Raw genomic sequence first — 21,104 nt, forward strand, 5'->3', positions numbered from 1 at the left:
GGAGAAGAAATCTAAAATTGTTACTGAGTAGGAAAGTAAAGTGACTAGTAAAATATGGAAAGATAAGTCTGGTAGTGCTGAGGGCTTAACTGAAGTTGACCATTTATGAGGGTACTAGTTAGCCAAGTTGTACGAGTTTCTCCTGCCTGCTCAGCTACTTGCACACAGACAAGCAGAAGTAAGTTTCATCCTTGGTTGAAATTTACCAGGGTGAGTGGAAGGATGGGTAATGACTTAAAGAGTATTAGCAAGAGTGATTAGAAAGATAAATAATGGGAACTAAAATGGATAGGAAAAGAAGTAAAGATAAGAGGAAGGAAGAAGAACTGGAGAAAACTGGTACATTGAAGAATCAAGATTCTGTGGAGTTTTTTAAAAATTCAAATATATAAAGCAGGAAAGTTGAAAGGATGAGTTTACGGCGAAAGATCAGAGTGTATCAATTAAAGATTTTTAAAGTATCTACTGATAAGAAATATCTGGAGTGTGATGTCCTTGAATAGTGCCTGACATAAGGAGGAGGAATGGTCACTGGATATGAAAAAATCTTTGCCAAACCCCAGATCAAGAAAGTCTGTGAACCTCTAGTACCTTCCAAACTTCTCTAACAGTGTATGGGTTCAGTTCTTAGATGATCTTTTAGCTGAAGGCAATCTGACTTTCTTGAAACTCCAATACTGGCCTGGGCCAACAGAGGATGAACCAGAAGAAAAAAACTCATACTACCTTGTGCTAGCTTAGACACAAGTTTCCACAAAATAACAGAGCTAGGAGAAATTATTCTGCTCACTTCTAGTCAGAAAGTAGTCCTAAAGATCAAATTGATTTAAAAATATATATATGCTTTGTCTCCCTAACTAAATTGTAATTGCCTCCTGGGCCAAATAGAGATACAGTAGTTACTGAACAATACATTTTAAATACCTCAGGAACTACCTTTGGATCCTTCAAATAAATGCTGTTTATTCCAAACACTATATCTGTCAAAGCATAAATAGTTCTCATGCTCCCCAGCAGGTATTGTTTAATTTTTAACTGGTGCTTTAAAATACCTTTAAAGATACAAATATTATATAAAATCATCCAATTTATATATAACTATCTTTTATAAATTGAACTAAAAAGTCAATAAGGTCAATTACTTAACAATTAACTTGAGGAAAATAATACTGAATAACAACAGCTTATAGTCATAATGAATTCATAAGACTACTATAATTACCAACCCTCCAGTCATGTGTCTTTTGAATTAAATCACAGCATTTATAAGGGAAGAAACATTAAGCTTGTTAATAAGTTAAACTATCTTTTTACATAAACTACCAAGATCCCTCGGAATACAGCCAGATTTATACAGCATAACATTTATGTTCAAATATATTTACATGAAAGCAAAACTTATTTTATGTATTTTCTTTGATCAGCTGCCTCCTGCACACCCCTTACTAGGGATCGAGCCCACAATCCCAGGCATGTGCTCTGACCGGGAATCAAACCATGACCTCCTGGTGCATGGGATGACACTCAACCAACTAAGCCTCACTGGCCAGACTAGAGTCTTCAATTTAACACACTTAAAGTAAATCATACCACTACTAATACGTAACACAATGTGGATTATTATTCTGTTAAGAAATTCTTTAGATTCATCTTGAAAATCTCACATTTTAAAAATAAGACAAATTATAATTATTAAAAAATCCCTATGAACAAAATAATGCCTCTTCTAGAACTTCAAATGCATACAAGAATACGAATTGCTAGCTCTATGAAGAAATCAGGCTATGACACCACACCCATTATAACCAGACATTAAGGTAATCAGATCTGACTGGCTTTGAATTCTGTTTCCAGTGTCAAAGGGACTTTCTGCATGCACTCTTTGAAGCAAATCATTTATTGTTTAGTATCATCTTTGGCAACATCAAAGCTTCATATTTATGCCATGATTGTATCCAGATATTATTCAAGCTCTTTAACAGTGAACATTAGGAAAAAAGGGAGAGACTGAATTTTATTGTAATTTCAAAATAATCTACTGACCTTTCCCATAAATGCTATACTTTGCAAACATTGATAAATAAGATTAAAAGAAACTCAACTCACTACTAGTCCTGAAATGCAAATTAAACTAATCATGAGATTTCATTTTTCCACTAACCATTAGGATACAAAAAATTCAAGTGAGGTAACAGTTATCACTAGTAGAAGTTTGGTTACATAAGGCAACCAATCACCAAACCCTCCTGTATACTTACATACACATGTCTTTGCAACTATGCAATGGTGAGAGGGAGGGAGGGAGGGAGGGGGGGGAGGGAAGGAAGATGCCCACAAAAGCTATCTGGCACGGGGCAGGGGGTGGCGGGATATACAGGTAGAAGGGAAAAGAGGGACACAAGCTAAAACTGGGGAAAAAAAGCAGCTAAAAACTTATGATTCCATTTATTATGTTTTAATTATATATATTATTGAATCTATATATATAGTATATATACTATATGCTGTCATATATACATAAAACATATACATATATAAAACATAAATTATGTCTTATCTGCATAAAAAATTAAGAGGAAAAGAATGCAATTAAATCTTAATAACGAAGTTGCTTTTTGTTAAGTGAAAAAGGAAAAAAAATCAAAGTAACATAACACAGAATTCTATTACAGTAAAGATAAATCATTTAAGTTTTTATCAGCCAGGAGAAAAGTGGAAGGATATGTAAGAAGCTAACACTAATTCCTTCTATGGGATGAAACTGGAAGGGGAGCTTTGCTTTCATACCTTGTTCAATTGTGCTATTGTAAACATAAGACTTTTGTAATTGAAAAATAGAAAAAATTTATGCTTATATTTTTTATTGTTTAAAAATACATACCTTGACCTTGCCATACTTTAGAAGGTATTACTAATATTTTGTCACAGGATGCAGAAGGCTGGATCCACCGCCAAACTAGAAAATCCGCACCACCTATTCTTCGTGTTTCTGTGCGAACTCTAGACTCGTTAGCAGCAAGGAAGTCAACAGCTCTATCCCAGACTTTCTTCATTTTTTTCCTATTATGTGAACAAAATGACTATCATATTGGCTTGCCATCTTTTTCAAATATTAGTAATTCAAGAGTGGTAATTATTAACTCTGGCTGTTCTTATCAATGCTTACGAAGTTTTTTAAAAAAAGATTTAGATGCCTGAACCTCACCTCAGATTTACTGAATTTCAATCTTTCGAGGTGAAGTGTTAAGCATCAGTATTTTTTTCCTTCCTAAAACTTCCACTGGTCTCTGTTGTGTTACTAGGATTAAGAGTACTGCTTTAGCACATGGCATCATCTTTCATTTTCAAGCTATTAGTTCTTTGACTTCAAAAGCTTTTTTAACAAAATAAATCATTTTAAAACCGTACTAATAAAATATTACTAGCTACTGTCTGTTTCTTTTCAAGATGAAAGTAAAGGAAATAAGGTAGAGATGGCAACAAAGAAACAAATGTGTTAGAATGAGAATGATTTAGAAATCCAGTTGTCTATTTTGCCACTCAAAATCAGGAAGGTAACAGGAGAGAATTAGAAAGAAAGAAGAGTTTCAAGTACAAAAATAAAGCCTGTACAGTAAAACAGGTGAGAAGGGTCACAATTCTCAATATAATTTTCACAACTATAGAAAACACCAACATTCTTATTTACTCCAATTCATAATGCTTTGAACACACCTGTCATGAGGCTGTATTAAGGAATCTCGAACATGTGGAATAGGCATGAAAGGTTGTAAATCTTTGTTTTCCTGGCAAGCTTCATTATGACTTCGTAAAACATCTGAAAATAAATCAAATACATTTACCAATGAATCAATCACTGGTTATCATGTTATAGTTTGGCACATAGTGACTATTCTAGAAATAGTTTAGATTTTTAAAAATACTATACCTATAATCTTTACCACCATATCATACATCTGTCTGGTTTCCTCTTCCTCTTTAGTCCAGCGATATTTCATGTAACGCAGAACAACACAAACCATCACTACACCTACAATATTAATATATTTTGTGTTTTAAAAATTTGTGTTCGATGGCATTCAACAACATTTATTGCAAACATTTAAAAAAGAAAACTTATGATAGTTTCTACAGTGATTATTTTAACCGCCATAATGGGATAATGAAATGAGCCTTCAAAATAGTGTGTTGAATTAGCTACATAATTAAAACTACATAGAAAAATTTAATATTAAACATAATCCAGAGTTTAACTTAATCTCACTTCTTCCATTACGTTGACAACTGAACCTTTTTTTCCAATTTGTCGATAATGGCAGTAATATTTCAATTCTAACTATGAATTTTTTTTAAAACAAAATAACATAGCTATGTTTCACATACTTTTTCCTTTGCATGTTTAAACTACTAGAAAAGTGAGTCTACAGAGACTAAACATACTATATCTTACTTTTTAGGTAAATTAAATTATTTTTAAATAACTTGGACATAAAAAACAAATCTCCTAAATTCTTATTATCAAGCTAAATAGTCACACAAAATCTAGGAATCTAAATAAAAATTTTAACTCAGGTAAGTAATATTTTAATATTAAAAATAGTGCCCTGCCCTGGCCGGTTTGGCTCAGCGGTTAGAGCATTGGCCTGCGGTCCGGAGAGACCCAGGTTCGGTTCCCGCTAAGGGCACGTACTTCGGTTGCAGTTTGTCCCCGGCCCTGGTTGGTCGTGCGGTGGCAGCCACTCGATGTGTCCCTTTCACATCGATGTTTCTCTCTCTCTGTCTCTTCCTCTCTCTCCCTCCCACTCTATCTGTACAAAAAAATGGAAAAATGTCCTCGGGTGAGGATTAAAAAAAAAAAAATAGTGCCCTGGCTGGTTTGGCTCAGCGGTTAGAGCATTGGCTTGCGGTCCAGAGAGACCTGGGTTTATTAGTTCCCGCTAAGGGCACGTATCTTGGTTGCGGTTTGTCCCCGGCCCCAGTTGGGATCGTGTGGGTAGCAGCCAGTCGATGTGTCTCTCTCACATCAATGTTTCTCTCTCTCTCTTCCTCCCTCTCTCCCTCTCGCTCTATCTGAAGATGAATGCAAAAAAAAATGTCCTCAGGTAAGGGAAAAAAAAAACAACCAAAACTTAAAATTTAAAAATAAATAAAATTTAAAAGTTTTAATAAACTTAATTTATAATCGTTTATTTAGAAACTAAGCTTAATTTTTATATTTTCCTGTTCTATTTTAAAGTACATTTCCATCTATTCACTATACCTGCTTTTTCTTTGATGTTTGTATGACAAAGTTTTATTCCCACTTCCCCTCATAAGTATTGTTTTCTAAACTGATGCTGACATTATTGATATATAAAAACCTCAATTATTATAGTTTAGCAAAGACTTTTGGATGTGATTTATAATGGCAACTATCACAGAAATAAATTCTCAACTCTAGCATGTGGTAAAATACAGACACAAAAATTCTAGAATACAATACACCTTCTTTGCCATCCTAACAACTTACCTAAGCATAACAACAATAACCTGTGGGTGACAGTAACAAAAGCACGTCGAAAACGACACCAAAAAGACATCTGTGGTCTTGTGGATTGTAAAAACTGCACATCAGTTATATTTGTTAATTGTTCATCAGGGCCATAACCGACACACCTATTTAAACATAATTAAGGGAGAATTTAGAGGCAAAATCACTTCTTACACTATAAAATGATCAAAGTGGAAATCAAATCCTTTACCTTATTCCAACATCTTTTCCATTTTCAAAAATCCACTGTAATGAGATGTTAAATATATGTTCATATTCAGGACCTAAATCCTAATAAGAAAAATAGAGAACATTATTAATTTTTCTTAATAATTCACATTCATCTCCCTCTATGTGTAAGCTGTCTTATAAATAATTTACTTTATATAACACTTTAAACTATACAGCATAACAGAAATGTATTATTCATTTCAGAAAAGTAAAAAAAAAAAAAATTACCATTTCCCCACTGACCCTAAGATAACCACGGTTAATATTTTGCTATGTTCTTTTTGTTTTGTTTTTTTTCATTTATAGATATTTGTTTAATAACTTGTTTCTTTAATTATCATCTAAAAAGTAAGTTAGGCCCTGGCCAGTTTGGCTCAGTGGTTAGAGCGTCAGCCTGCGGTCCAGAGAGACGCGGGTTTGGTTCCCGCTGAGGGCACGTACCTCGGTTGCAGTTTGTCCCCGGCCCTGGTTGGGCTGTGTGAGTGGCAACCACTCAATGTGTCCCTTTCATGTTGATGTTTCTCTCTCTCTCTCCCTCCCACTCTATCTGAACAAAAAATGGAAAAATGTTCTCAGGTGAGGATAAAAAAAATAAAAATAAAAAGTAAGTTAGCCACTTTTTAAAAAAAGGAACACTATTTTTAGATGAACAAATGAAAAAATATTCAGACTTGGCTATTTCACAGACATTTTCTCAACAAGTGAATAGAGTAAGCCTGCCAAGTCAAGAAAAACAAGTGACCATATATTACTAATGATAAAATTCAAGCTTTCAAGTGATAAGTAGAAATTTGTAAAACTTGTATCTGTAACTATGAGCTTGACAGCTTCAGCTTCACAATACTTGAAACCCCTGGCAATGAGACTGGTGTGATATTAACAAATATGACTTTTAGGTATGACATAATAAAATTGTCAACATTTGGAAGATCTACATAACCAGTAAGCCCATATTTTCCAAATTACCGGTACATGAGTTACAAAATTTTGCACAGGTAAAAAAATCCATTGTAGTACAAAGTAGACCAATGGACTTTAAAGACTGAGTATGAAAAAGTTTAGATATGGTTTCAAATTCCACATTGCAACTAAACTTTAAGAAATTACTACTTGTAGAGTTTTAATATAGTATCAAAGAATATCTATAATTCGCCCTGGCTGGTTTGGCTCAGCAGTTAGAGCGTTGGCCTGTGGACGAAGGGAAGTGGGCTTGATTCCCAGTCAAGGGCATGTAGCTGGGTAGCAGGTTCAATCCCCAGACCCGGTTCCCACTGGGATCATGTGAGAGGGCAACCAATCCATGTGTCTCTCTCACAGTGATGTTTCTCTCCTCCCAGCCCCTTCCATTCTATGTAAAAATCAATGGAAAAATATCCTCAGGTGAGGATTAACAACAACAACAACAAAAGAATATCTACAATTACCTGGGTATTAAAATACTTTTCTCTGTTGTGACTATATATCTTTGTAAGACTAAATTTCCTTGATGTACTTCAACCAAAACACAACACAACAGACTGAATGCAGAAACAGCTATGAGAAACCAGTTGCCTTTTATTAAGCTGTACAGTAAAGAGATTTGCAAAAAATGTAAAATAATGCATGTCACTTCTCACTAAATTTTTATTTTGGAAAAATATAGGTATTTTTCATAAAAATACATTATGTTAACATGTAATAGTTCATTATCCTTATTTTAAACAAATACATAAATTGACATTTTTAATTTCTAATATAGTAATTATGTATCTAGATATAAATAAATACATACATATATATATTCCACAAACAAAAATCATTCAGGGCCCTCAGTAATTTTAGAAATACAGAAAGATCCTGAAACCAAAGAGTTTAAAAACTGTTGTACATAGGTGGATTGTATATTTTTAAATCAAATTATTAAAACTAAAAGTGGTGCTCTGGCCGGTTTGGCTCAGCGGTTAGAGTGTCGGTCCGTGCAGAGAGGCCTGGGTTCGGTTCCCACTAAGGGCATGTACCTCGGTTACGGTTTGTCCCCAGCCCCAGTTGGGGTCATGCGGGTGGCAATCAGTCGATGTGTCTCTCCCATGTCGATATTTCTCTCTCTTTCTCTTGCTCCCTCTCTCCCTCCCACTCTTTCTAAAGATAAACGCAAAAATGTCCTCAGGTGAGGATAAAACAATTTAAAAAACTAAAAGTGGTATCATTATATACTGTTTTTCACTTGCTTTTTTTTCACAAAATGAGTTATTATATCGATGTCAGTACAGATGACACAACCCCAAGTTTTTCTAATGAAATGATATTCCATTGTATGGCTATTTTATACTTTAATCAATCAATCCCTTATTAATGAACATTTAGGGTGTTTCCAATTAGTATTTTCATATATCAAATAGTACTATAATAAACATCCTTGAAAATTCTTTCAGTCAATTTTAACTGAGGAGTCACTATGTGTTAGGTACTGTTCTAGGACCTAGAGATATAGCACTAAACAAAATAATAAAAATTCCCTATGCTCACGGTGCTCATGTTCTATTTAAAAGTATGTTTTCAGGTACTTTTCAAAGTGAAAAGAATGAATTTCTAAAAGTAGAAATAAGAAGTCAGTTTTTAAAATCCCTTTAAGAAAAGGAAATTTGTAAATAATAGCTACTACAGTTTAGCAAAGATTCTTCAATGGCATTGGAAATCACAAGGTTTTCATTTAATCAGTAAATTTACTTTCCAATATGAAGTTGGCACGTAATTTTAACATATATAATTTGAAAATGTTTTATAAGCAGAACTAATTTTGCCAGGCATTACTATTAATATCAAGATTTTTCAAATGGAAAAGATAACTATAGGCTATCTGTTATTTGGAAAAAAAGTGATCATTTCCATTTTATAAAAACTTAAAAAATTGTAGCCAATGTAAATATTTAATAAATTAAAAATGGTTTATATATGAAATCACTTCAGTGGGATATTATGAATTCAAAAATAATCATGATGAGAGCTAAATAGCTATATGTTTAAAATAGTAAAACTACGCCCTGGCCGGTTTGGCTCAGCGGTTGGAGCGTCGGCCTGCGGTCTAGAGAGACCCGGGTTCGGTTCCCGCCAAGGGCATGTACCTTGGTTGCAGTTTGTCCCCAGCCCTGGTTGGTTGTGCGGGTGGCAGCCACTCGATGTGTCCCTTTCACATCGATGTTTCTCTCTCTCTTCCTCTCTCTCCCTCCCACTCTATCTGTACAAAAAAATGGAAAAATGTCCTCGGGTGAGGGTAAAAAAATAAATAAATAAAATAGTAACTACAACATTCAACTTATATATATATTTATAACTATAAAAGTTTTGTACTCGAGTAAAAACTAGAAAATTATAGTGATTTTTGTTTTAAATACTGTCTTAACGTGTTATACAATAAAATTATACAAAATTAATTTCAGACAATTACTGTTCTGTTATAAATATATTACTAGAAATCACTTTGGGTATAAGTAAAAATCAAACAGGATTCATAATCACTGCTCTAACACTAGAGAAGAAAAAACTCTGATGAAGAAGCATCAAGAGAACATACTTTTGATTACAATGCATGGATCAGGATTAGCTAAAGCACAACCTGTTGTATAGTCCTCCTTACTCTCAGTTATGCCTTTCTCAGTTTTCAGTCACCTGCGGTCAACTACCATCCAAAAATACTAAATATTAAATGGAAAATTACAGAAATAAACAATTCAACAAACAATTCATAAGTTTTAAATTGCATGACATTCTGAGTAGTTTGATGAAATCTCATGATGTCTCCACTCCATCCCAACCAGGATGTGAATCATCCTTTTGTCCAGCACATCCACGATATACACTTCGCACTTCAACTTTCACAGCTTCACTCTATCACAGTTTTTTCAAATATATTCATTTAAAAGTTGATCAAGATAGTGAAAATGATACAGTGCATGCTCGGTTGTCTGAGTTAATTATACACCCCTGTATTACAATTAAAATTAAAATTAATGTACATATGGACTATAGGCCTATGTATTCGAGCACCCCAGGAATCCTTTAACGCCAGGTGCAACTGCTAGAGTCTGGAACGAATTAACTGCAATAAACAAGGGATGACTGTATACGTTTCCAGTCACTTAGCCTTTTCAGTTATCAGATTCACTGTGGCAGTATTGCAGTACTTGTGTTCAAGTAAAACTGTTTTATTTAATAATGGCCCCAAAGTACAAGAGTAGTGATGCTGGCAATTCAGATATGCCAAAGAGAAACCATAAAGTGCTTCCTTTAAGTGAAAAGGTAATAGGTCTCGATTTAATAAGGAAAGAAAATTGTTTGGTGAGGTTGCTAAGATCTACAGTAAGAATGTATCTTCTATGTGTGAAAAGTGTGAAGAAGAAAAAAAAGAAATCCATGCTCATTTTGCTTTCATACCTCAAACCGCAAAAGTTACGGACACAGTGCCTAGTAAGTGCTTAATAAGATGGAAAAGGCATTAATTACATTTGTGGGTGAAGACATGAACAGAAAACCTGTTCTGATTGATGACAACGTGTTATGTCAGAAAGCACTGAGCCTATTCAAAGACTTCAGCAAGTGGTCCTCTGAAAAGAGTGATCACATTCACATAAACTTTTATTACAGTACATTTTTATAATTATTCTATTCACATAAACTTTTATTACAGTACATTTTTATAATTATTCTATTCCATTACTAATTGTTAACCTCTCATTGTCCCTAATTTATAAATTAAAATTTATTATAGGTAGGCATGTATAGGAAAAAACATAGTATTTATAGGGTTCAGTACTACCTGAAATTTTGGGGATTATAGGACGTATACCCTGCAGATAAGGGATCAGTACTTTATTATTATTTATTTTTTATCCTCACCTGAGGACATTTTTTGCATTTATCTTAAGATAGAGCGGGGGGGGGGGGGGGAAACATCGATGCGAGAGAGACACATTGAGTGGTTGTCACCCACACAATCCCAACTGGGACCGAGGGCAAACTGCAACTGAGGCACGTGCCCTTAGCAGGAACCAAACCCTGGACTCTCCAGTCTGCAGGCCGACATTCTAATCGCTCAGCCAAACCAGCCAGGGCAAGGAATCAGTACTTTATACAGGACTGTCAAAATCCACAAAACAAGATTAGTATGGGTTATCCATAGACCTGGAGACATCGCATTGATTCTTCTTTATAATATATAGGTTTATAAAAAGGATTTTTATACTCATTTAGTTCCTCTCACAGACCTAATCCTTCAAACATAGACAGTACAGCAGATGTCAAAGGCTTTTTTTTTAATACTCAAGGATATTTTTCCATTTATCTTCAGTTAGAGTGGGAAGGAGGGAAAGGGGGAGAGGGGAAGAGAGAGGGGGATAGGGGAAGAGAGAGTGAGAGAGAAACATCAACATGAGAGAGACACACAGATTGGTTGCTTCCCGCATGACCCTGACCAGGGCTGGGGACTGAACTGCAATGGAGGTAGGTGCCCTTGACCAGAATTGAACCCATGGCTCTTTGGTCTGTGGGCATCTGATGCTCAAACTGCTGAGCCAAATGGGCCAGGGCTCAAAGACATATTTTAAAACTCAATGAAATACATACACTATATTTGCTTGTATGTGTACATATGTGCTTCAGCTTGAATTATAACAACATGCAGAATATTGACATTTGTGCATTACTACAAAGAATGTTGAAGGCTAGACTATAAATAGAAGTTTCAAATAATGTTAAAACAAATTTCCAAGTTTACTAGTTGTATATTTTACATATAAAAATTTTAGAAGGCCAAAGGTAAGACTGCCCTCATTAATTACCCTAAAAAATGTACACAATGGTTCAAATTAACAAGGACACCCATTCTAATAAGCTAAACATGTGGAGGAATAAACAACTTAAAACTTCTACTCATAAAATAATAAGGGCAAAAAAAGAGTATTTTGTTATTTTCTCATTTTCTGATTTCTTTCTCATATTAATACCACTTAATATCCACTCACTGTCTGGGATACAATAGAACCACAGAATGTTCCTTTATGAGCACACATTTTCAAAAATGGATAATTTATTTAAAACTTCATTAAAATCAGGCCATTATTTCTACAAATATCTACCCAGTACACAGAGTTCTACAGTATTATAAATGGAATTTCTGTAGAAGCTGAATTTCTTCTGGCTCCTGCTAATTAAACAGTTCATGCTATTGTTGTAGCATACATAACATCTACTTGATTTTAAGACTCTAAAGTTTTATTTTATTACTGTTTTTGTAGCCATGTGGAAAGCTGTTAAGTTAGGCAGAGGTAGGCCAACTACTTCTGTAAAGGGCCAGAATAAATATTTTAAGCTTTGTAGCCATATACATTTCTTGTCTCTGTCATTTTTAAAGCAACCTTTAAAAATTTTGTAAAACCACAGCTAGCAGACCATACAAAAACAAGCCCATGAGCAATATAGTATGCCAACCCCTAAGTTAAGGCATTCCCTCCCTCATAAAACACCCATTTTCTAATTACTGATGACAAAAATCAGGATAAAACTAAGTTTTTAATTTTCAAAGGTTCATTATTATTACTTATTACTATTTACTTATAGGCAATAGCTTAGTCAACAAACTGCTGACTGCTTCATATAAATCTTTCTAAATTCAAAGCATGTTTTCCCAAATCTTTAACAAATCTATTTTAACCCATATGCGTGCACGCACGCGTGCACACAAACACACACACAATATTTCCAATTTCATATCTATCTTATTTTCAAAATAACTGACCAAAAATGTGTATTTTGAAACCCATGTCAGATGCTTTGAACTTGGATTACAGTTTCAAAGTGCGAAAATAATACTGTTTCTATAAAAGACTCAGCTCATTAAAAAACAAAACATTAGTAAGAAGGAGGGAAAACTGCTACAGGGAGAAGTCCAGCAAATATTAAAAACCTATTGAGGATAGCCCTGACTGGTTTTGTTCAGTGGTTAGTGTCAGCCCAAGGACCAAATAGTTGCAGGTTCAATCCTGGCTCTGGTCAGGGTCATGCGGTAGGCAACCATTCAATGTTCTCTCTCACACTGATGTCTCTCTCTCTCTCTCTCCCCTCCCCCCCAACACTCTATCTGAAGATAAATGGAAAAATATCCTTGAATGAGGATTTTTAAAAGAAAAAAGAAAACCTACTGAGAGGATAGTTCACAAAGTGGATAATTTACATATTGATAATAGCTATGTGATTTTCTAGTCAGTAAATATTCTGGTTAATTGTGAGATGATATATGCTATACATCAAATGCTACCTTTTAAATTAATTAAAATATATGACACAGAAATAAATACAGTAGTGAATATGATTTAACTCTTGATCATTCAGTGGGAACTTGATCTTTCACCTCCAGAAGTAATAAAAAGTCTAGAATTAAGCAGGCCTGGGACTAAATCATGACTCCATTAATGACTAGCTATATATATAACCTTAAGTGAGGACAAAGAAAAATATGTCATTTATGTAGATACATCTACTTTGATCACTTCTTCAGATTCCAACCACTATTCATGGTCAGTCTCTTGTCCACTCAACAGATAGAGTTAGGGGTTATGAACCCAGTCCTTCCATCTAAGAAGCAGAACATTATAGTGACTCATTTCTATCTGCATCACTTACTAACTGAATGACCTAATCATTAATGCTCTCAGAGCATCAGTTTCTTTATAAAGTGGGTCTGATACCACCTACCTTGATGGATCATTTTGACATTAGAAGTAACACACAGGAAGTACTAAGATAAACTATACACTAAGTCCTCATTTAACATCATGGATAGGTTCTGCAACTTTGAGTGAAATGACATTTAACTAAACCAGTTTTACCACTGGCTAAGTGATATAAACAAGAGTTAAGTTCCTATGGCATCTCATCAACTTGATAATGAAATGAATGACATTAAATGAAATGACATTATTCAAGGACCTGCTATACTGGATAAATTGTAATTATTATGAAACTTCTCCCTCTTTCCATTTCCATGAACATTTATTTTACCACAAACACACAATTTTATTAACAGTGATTAGCATTCTAAACTAGGTCATAAAAATCTATTCAGCTACATAATTGACACATTTGTAGCTATCTTCTTTCCTATTTTTTCTTTCACAAATCTTAAACATATTCATCATTTTAAAGATTAAACATGTTTTAAAGCTGACCTAAGAAATAAACCACCCATTCATTACAACTTTCTATTGGAAAGTTATCACACAGTTATCACACCACTTAACTTAATCAATCTATATTAGTTAATCTCTGAGTCTGCACTAATTGTTATAGAGTACTCTTTTTGCAAATAAAATGGGAAGGTCTTGGGGGCAGGGGGAGAAAGGAAAGAAGGAAAACAAAAAACCAAAACTAAAAAACCCAATCTGTCTTTTCATGAATATAATGCTATGTATTTCCTAAATGTTCCACCAGAGGGACCTCTTAACTTTTCATAAATCAAACTTTCAATCTGAAAAATGATGAATAAAATGCTCAAGACACTGAGAGAATTAGAAAAATAAAAGTTAATTATTTAAATTAACCGTTATGTTTACTTAAATTTCCTTTGAAGGGGAAGGTGGGAAAAATAAAAACAATGTAACAACAATTTTAAGAAAATTTAACTGAGGTTTACTTATTCACTCATTTTATTCCATTAAATATTTACTAATATTGTGCTTATAATGTACTTTATAAGCTGGGGGGAAATTAGCTTATACCTATAGGAGTTCTACACATTCTTTGGTTTATTTACTCCTGAGTGAATGCAATAACTTAATTGTGTTGGTGGTTAAACCACAGGACAAATACATGAAATGTACAATATCCCCTCCATAAAACAGACTGCCTACAACATACATATCTATTATCATCACTGTTTGATACCAGCTTAGTGACATTCTTCGAATTCATGCTGAAACTTGAATAAAATAAAATAGCTAGATTATACAAAATTTCTCATTCCAAACTAGAAAGTAATTTGGCAACATATGTCAAAAGCATTAACAAAGGCCATGCTCTTTGAAGAAGTAATTTCCTTTCTAGGACTATTTCCTAAGGAAATGATCAAAAAATCAAAGAATATATAAAAGAATAGAGTGCCTTCAGAACTTCTGGTCAAGATGGTGGTGTAGGTAAACATAGTATTGCATCCTCCCACAACCACATCAAAGTTACAACTAAAGTACAGAACAACCATCATTCAAAACCACGTGAAATCAAGCTCAATGGAAGTCCTACAACTACGAAATTAAAGAAGAAGCCGCACTGAGACTGGTAGGAGGGTCAGAGGTGAGACGGACTGGTCCCACACCCACGTGTGGCAAATAAAAATCAGGAGGATACCTCTACTGGGGAGGTCCTCCCTGAGGACTGAGGGGTCCCTGTCCCACACCAGGTGCCCTGCTCAGAGTTCCAGTGCCAGGAAGAGAAGTCCGCATAACTTCTGGCTGGAAAAACCAGCGGGAACTGAGGCTCAGGGAGGCTGAGGTGCCTGAAGCCCCAGGCAGCTCCTTAAAGGGCCCGCACACGGACTTATCGGACTCGCTCCCTCTAAGCTTGGAGGGGAGGCAGCTCGAGGGACACCAAAGACATACAGGGAAGAACTGAGCTGTTTGGCACTGGAGCGAGGGCTGCAGAGGGGGCTTTCTCTGGGACAAACGTGCTGTCAGAGGCCTTTGTTCCTTTGGTGAGCCCTTCCCTGGGGCGCCAGACAGTTACCACATCTGGGACTCCAGCAACCTGGCTCACTCTGGTTGCTCCGCCCTGGTGACTCCCTGAGGCCCCGCCCCACCCAAGCTGTTGCCAGTTGCTTAACCATAGGATTGGCCTGTCTTGGATCCTGCTTCAGGTTTTTCTAAATTCTTTGAAACAAGCAGCATCTGGTCTCAGATAGCCCCATACCTCTCATTAAGTAATACACAGAAACAAACACAGAGAAGCAGCCAAAATGAGGAGACAAAGAAACAGGTCCCAAATGAAAGAACAGAACAAAACCCCAGGAAAAGAACTAAGTGAAATGGAGATAAGCAACCTAACAGATGCTGAGTTCAAAATACTGCTTATAAGGATGCTCAATGAACTTAGTGAGAACCTCAGCGAACTTAGTGAGGGCCTCAAGAGCATAAAAAAGGACCAGTCAGAAATGAAGGATGCACAGTCAGAAACGAAGGAGGCACTAACTGAAATACAGAATAATTTACACAGATTCAATAGTAGAGTAGGTAAAGCCAAGAAGCAAACCATCGATTTGGAATATAAGGAAGCAAAAAACGCCCAATCAAAACAGCAAAAAAAAAAAAAAAAAAAGAATCCAAAAAAGTGAGGATAGTGTAAGGAGCCTCTGGGACAACTTCAAGCGTGCCAACATTTGCATCTTGGGGGTGCCAGAAGGAGAAGACAGAGAACAAGAAATTGAAAACCTATTTGAAACAATAATGGCAGAAAACTTCCCTAACTTGGTGAAGGAAACAGACATACAAGTCCAGGAAGCACAGAGAGTCCCAAACAAGATGAACCCCAAGAGGCCCACACCAAGACACATCATCATCAAAATGCAAAAGGTTCAAGACAAAGAGAGAATCTTAAAAGCAGCAAGAGAAAAGCAGTTAGTTACCTACAAGGGAGTTCCCATGAGACTGTCAGCTGATTTCTCAAAAGAAACTTTGCAGACCAGAAGGGAGTGGCAAGAAATATTCAGAGTGATGAAAAGCAAGAACCTACAACCAAGGTTACTCTATCCTGCAAAGCTGTCATTTAGAATCGATGGCCATATAAACAGTTTCCCAGACAAGAAAAAGTTAAAGGAGTTCATCACCACCAAACCGTTATTATACGAAATGATGAAGGGTCTTTTTGAAGAAAAGGATAAAATATATGAACAAACAAAATGGCAATGAATACATAGCTATTGACAATTGAATCTACAAACAAAATGAACAGGCAGAACAGAAACATTCTCATAGATACAGAGAACATTTTGTTGGTTGCCAGATGGGAGGGGGGTTGGGTGAATGGGTAAAAAAGGTGAAGGAATTAAGAAGTACAAATTGGTTGCTAGACTGACAAACCTCAAAGGGAAGGGGGTAGGGGGGTGAGAAAAAATAAACCAAAGAACTTATATGCATAACCAATGGACACAGATAACAATGTGGGAAAAGGCAGGAGGGGGGTGGGAGTGGGGAGGAGGGGGTCAATGGGGAAAAAATGAGGAACATCTGTAATACATTCAACAATAAAGATTTTAAAAAGAATAGAGTGCCTTCATAATACTAAAATAAAACCACAAACCAATATAATATAGTGCAATCCTATAAAGAAATATTATCAAGTGATAAACAGTTTTTAAAAACCTGAACAATGACATGGGAAAATGGTCATAACTTTAAGAAACAAAATTTATAATATGAAATATTTATACTGATACTAATTTTAGGGGGAAAACTATAAGACTATTAAAAAAATGGACCAAACTTAGTGGCTAACCTTCGGTGGTGAATCTGAAATGTCTTTATTCCTTTTATTTTCCATATGAGTTAAATCATAAGCATTAGTTAATGTTATACTGAGAAATATAAGCAATATTTTAAAAATAGAACTTAAGACCTGGGGTGTCAGGAACTACCAGACTGAGAAAATGGTGAGAGAAAGAAACAACCTCCAAATGAAAGAAAAGGCGGTATCACCAGAAAAGGAAAGACGTGAAATGGAGGCCAGCAGTTTGTCAGATAAAGAATTCAAAGTAATGGTAGTAAGAGTGTTCAAACAACTTAAAAATAGAACTTAAAAGCTTTTATCTAGACCATAACATTGGGGGGTGGGGGTTCCTGTTTAGTGTTCTCTCTGTTTTTTTTAAGTGGCAGCCCAAACTACATCTTAGGTGGTGATAAGCCAGACCACATTTTACAGTATTTGAAAAACTGAACATGGGATTCTAAAAAGAAATGGTTAACACACATACCTAAACACTAAAGAACATTGCCATTTCTACATAAAATAATTTCACTTAACTACTTAAGAAATGAAACTGATTAATCCAAAATGTTTTGTAAATATATACATAAGAAATTCTACTGAATCTAAAAAAGAAAAAAATTAAACCTAATTAGAAACATAAAATAATTCCAGGAAAAAAGATATGAAAAATTTTTAAGACTGATGTTCATTAATATCAATTTTTTCTTAAAACTCAATACAAGAAGTTATAACTTGACTCATGTATGGGTATTATCATTAACTCCTTTGCTGCCCATCCTTAGAACTAACCTCTTGTACCCTACTGTAGCTGCCCAACTTAGACTCTGACTTGTCCCAATCCTGGTCTGTGTCCCATCTTTTTACTGTATTCTATTGCTGACCCACAGCCGTAAGTTGGAGAAGGAAAAAGAGAAGAGGTTAACAATCATCCTTCCACATTAACCCCTTCCTGTTCTTTAGCTCCAGCTTAACTACTGGATCAAGCCCTATCTTGTCCCAAAGCCCTGTGTCCCATCCCTTTAGTCCTTCAAAGTTATTATTCAGTAGATTTTAAGAGTCTCAGGGTTCTTCTGAAATGTATATTATCTTGTTGCAGGAATTTATTACCAACACATATCTAAGAGATTTAACTGGAAAATAAAAAGAGAGAAAGCAGAAAGGAAGCAATGGTTGGAATCAGTTTTTCCTACTACTAGAAGTAAAAACACTTTCAAATATCTCATAAAGACCACTTGCTTGCTTTGGATTCCCACATGCTATACCCTCTTCCTGGAATATTTTATTCTATGTCCCCTTTAGCCTACTCACTCCAATCCCTTCTTTGCCCCCAGCCCACAATCTATCTTCTATCCCTTAAGACATAGTCCCATAATCATAACCCCTACTTATTTAAAATCTTTGTGGTTACAGATTCTTTAGCTATCCAATCTATTTGCTACCAATAAATGTGCCTGTCATCTAGGTCAAAACTGAAAATAAAGACAAAGAACAAGGCTGAGAGACAAATTTTGTTATTAGGAACCTCTCTCCAGGTATCACTGATTTAATTAGTCAGGAAGCACAGAGAAAGAATGAAAAACATATTGGTAAGCTACTATAATCATCAGGCACTGAGCTAGGTACTTGAATATACTCACTTAAGTCTCGAGCAACTCTGACAAGGATCACAATGAGAAACAGGTATAGAAAAGTGAAGAGACTTTTACCAAGACAAACAGCTTCTATGTAGTAGTGCCACAATCTGAATCCATATCTAATCTCCATCATATTATATTATCTTAACATCTGTTGGTTATCTACATGTAAGTCATTAATTAAATTAAAATCTGAGTCCTAATTTTGGCAAGCATATCAAAAGACTGTCAATAAAACCCTTATGGAGCCCTGGCCAGTTTGGCTCAGCAGTTGGAGCGTCGGCCTGCGGTCCAGAGAGACCCGGGTTCGGTTCCCGCTAAGGACACATACCTTGGTTGCAGTTTGTCCCCGGCCCTGGTTGGTCGTGCGGGTGGCAGCCACTCGATGTGTCCCTTTCACATTGATGTTTCTCTCTCTCTCTCTCTTCCTCTCCCTCCCTCCCACTCTATCTGAACAAAAAGTGGAAAATTGTCCTCGGGTGAGGATAAAAAAAAACAAAAAACCCTGATGGAAGCCTTAGAACTACACTACATTCTTAATTTTTAAAAAGGGGGAATGACATCAGCAAGATGACAGAATAAGAAGCCCCAGACCCTTCTTCCCCCAGGAGACAGATATTCAGACTGATTTCCCTTGTAATAAATCCAAAAACCAGTCAAGAGGCCCCTGTATCCAAACAGACCCAACAGAAACTAGCTGCATGGAAGCCTGTAGGGAAACTTAGAGCACTCACTCACCAGGGCCTCTTTTCCTGGCACAGCATGGTGCAGTCAAGAGAAAATTTCCAACTGGTGGGTCCTCCTTGAGGATGGAAAGAGAAAATTGGACCCAAATGTCAAATGTTCAAACTTTTGGGGGGGGCTACCAGAGGGACTGATTTCAGTCTTGCCTAATATAGGCATTGACAGGTAAGGGCACCAAGTTGGGAGCTGCCAAAAACAAAGACAACAGTTTGAACTAGCACACGGGCACTGACCACTGCCCCTGCCCACAGCTCAGTATAGAGAATGAGTGGGAGAAAACCTAAAACTCCTGGCTCCTCCCTGAGGAGAGAAAGAGTTGAAGCATGTGTCCACATATGTCCAATGTTCCAGTTTCTTGGGGAGCTGGCCAAGGGACTAGTATCTGTAGCACCTGTCTCAGAGCACTGATAAGACCTGACACAGCCTAGATGGGGGAGCTGCTGAGAACAGAAAAGAACTGGACAGCTTGCTACTGCTCCAGAGGACCTGCAGTTACAACAGGCAAACACCAGAAGCAGCAAGAAATTAGAAGCTCCTGAAAAAAGAAACCTACAAAAACATCTAGCTGAAAATATGTACTCACAAGAGGGTGCATCCACAGAAAAGATGTGAGACGACCTCAGAATCTCTAAGCTCCCTGTCGAAGGCTTTCCCTTGCATAAAGACTGGGAGATGTGGCTGTTCTCAAATGTGTACACTGCAACCCAAAGTAGCAAGGCACACCAAGGAAACAAGGAAATATGTCCCAACTAAAGAACAAAATAAATCTCCAGAAACTGACCCTAAAGAAATTGAATATGAATTACCTGCCAGAACATTCCAAATCATTGACATAAATGTGCTCAACAAGCTCAGGAAAATAATGCATGAATAACATGAAAATATCAATAAAGAAAAAACACTTTTTAATGGAAATTTTGGTGCTGGAAAATATAACTGAATTGAAAACTTCACTAGATGGGTTCAATATCAGTCTTAATCAAGCAAAAGAAAGAATCAAGGAACTCGAAGACAAGTCATTTGACAATATCTAACTAGAGAAACAAAGAAGAAAAAACAATAGAGAATAAAAGAAGCTTAAATAATTTCAGGAATATCATCAATCAAACCAATATATGCACTATGGAAATCCCAAAAGGACAGAGAAAGGGGGACAAAGCATGTTTAAAAAAATAAGGATCAAAACTTCCCAAATCTGGGGGGGGGAGATATTCAGATTCAAAAAGTCCAACAGCCTCTTATGCAATACAAGAAAAGCAGTACAGAGACAGAAGTTTATAGTGGTAAGTGCCTACATTAGAAATGAGCTTAAATTAAAAACCCAATTTTGCACCTCAAGAAACTAGGAGGGAAATAATAAAGATTAGAGCAGAAATAATCAAAATAGGGGGAGGGATCAATGAAAACAAAGAGTTGGTGTTTTTTTCCCCAAAAGATCAGCAAAACTAACAAATCCTTACCTA

General features: G+C 35.8%; 1 protein-coding gene across 7 annotated transcripts in view; it reads right to left on the bottom strand.

The window, feature by feature from the left end:
* LEMD3 (LEM domain containing 3) overlaps window positions 1–21,104 on the bottom strand; it is a 97,906-nt gene that overhangs the window by 33,157 nt on the left and 43,645 nt on the right. For all 7 annotated transcript variants that reach the window (XM_036250612.1, XM_036250634.1, XM_036250617.1 and 4 more), the window contains 5 exons: window positions 5,742–5,821; window positions 5,510–5,655; window positions 3,929–4,030; window positions 3,715–3,817; window positions 2,882–3,060 (listed from right to left, as the gene is read on the bottom strand). In XM_036250612.1, the coding sequence (XP_036106505.1) occupies window positions 2,882–3,060; window positions 3,715–3,817; window positions 3,929–4,030; window positions 5,510–5,655; window positions 5,742–5,821 (610 nt within the window). The remainder of the gene's footprint in view (window positions 1–2,881; window positions 3,061–3,714; window positions 3,818–3,928; window positions 4,031–5,509; window positions 5,656–5,741; window positions 5,822–21,104) is intronic.

The sequence above is a fragment of the Molossus molossus genome, unplaced genomic scaffold, assembly GCF_014108415.1.
Source record: "Molossus molossus isolate mMolMol1 unplaced genomic scaffold, mMolMol1.p scaffold_m16_p_10, whole genome shotgun sequence".
Lineage (NCBI taxonomy): Eukaryota > Metazoa > Chordata > Mammalia > Chiroptera > Molossidae > Molossus > Molossus molossus.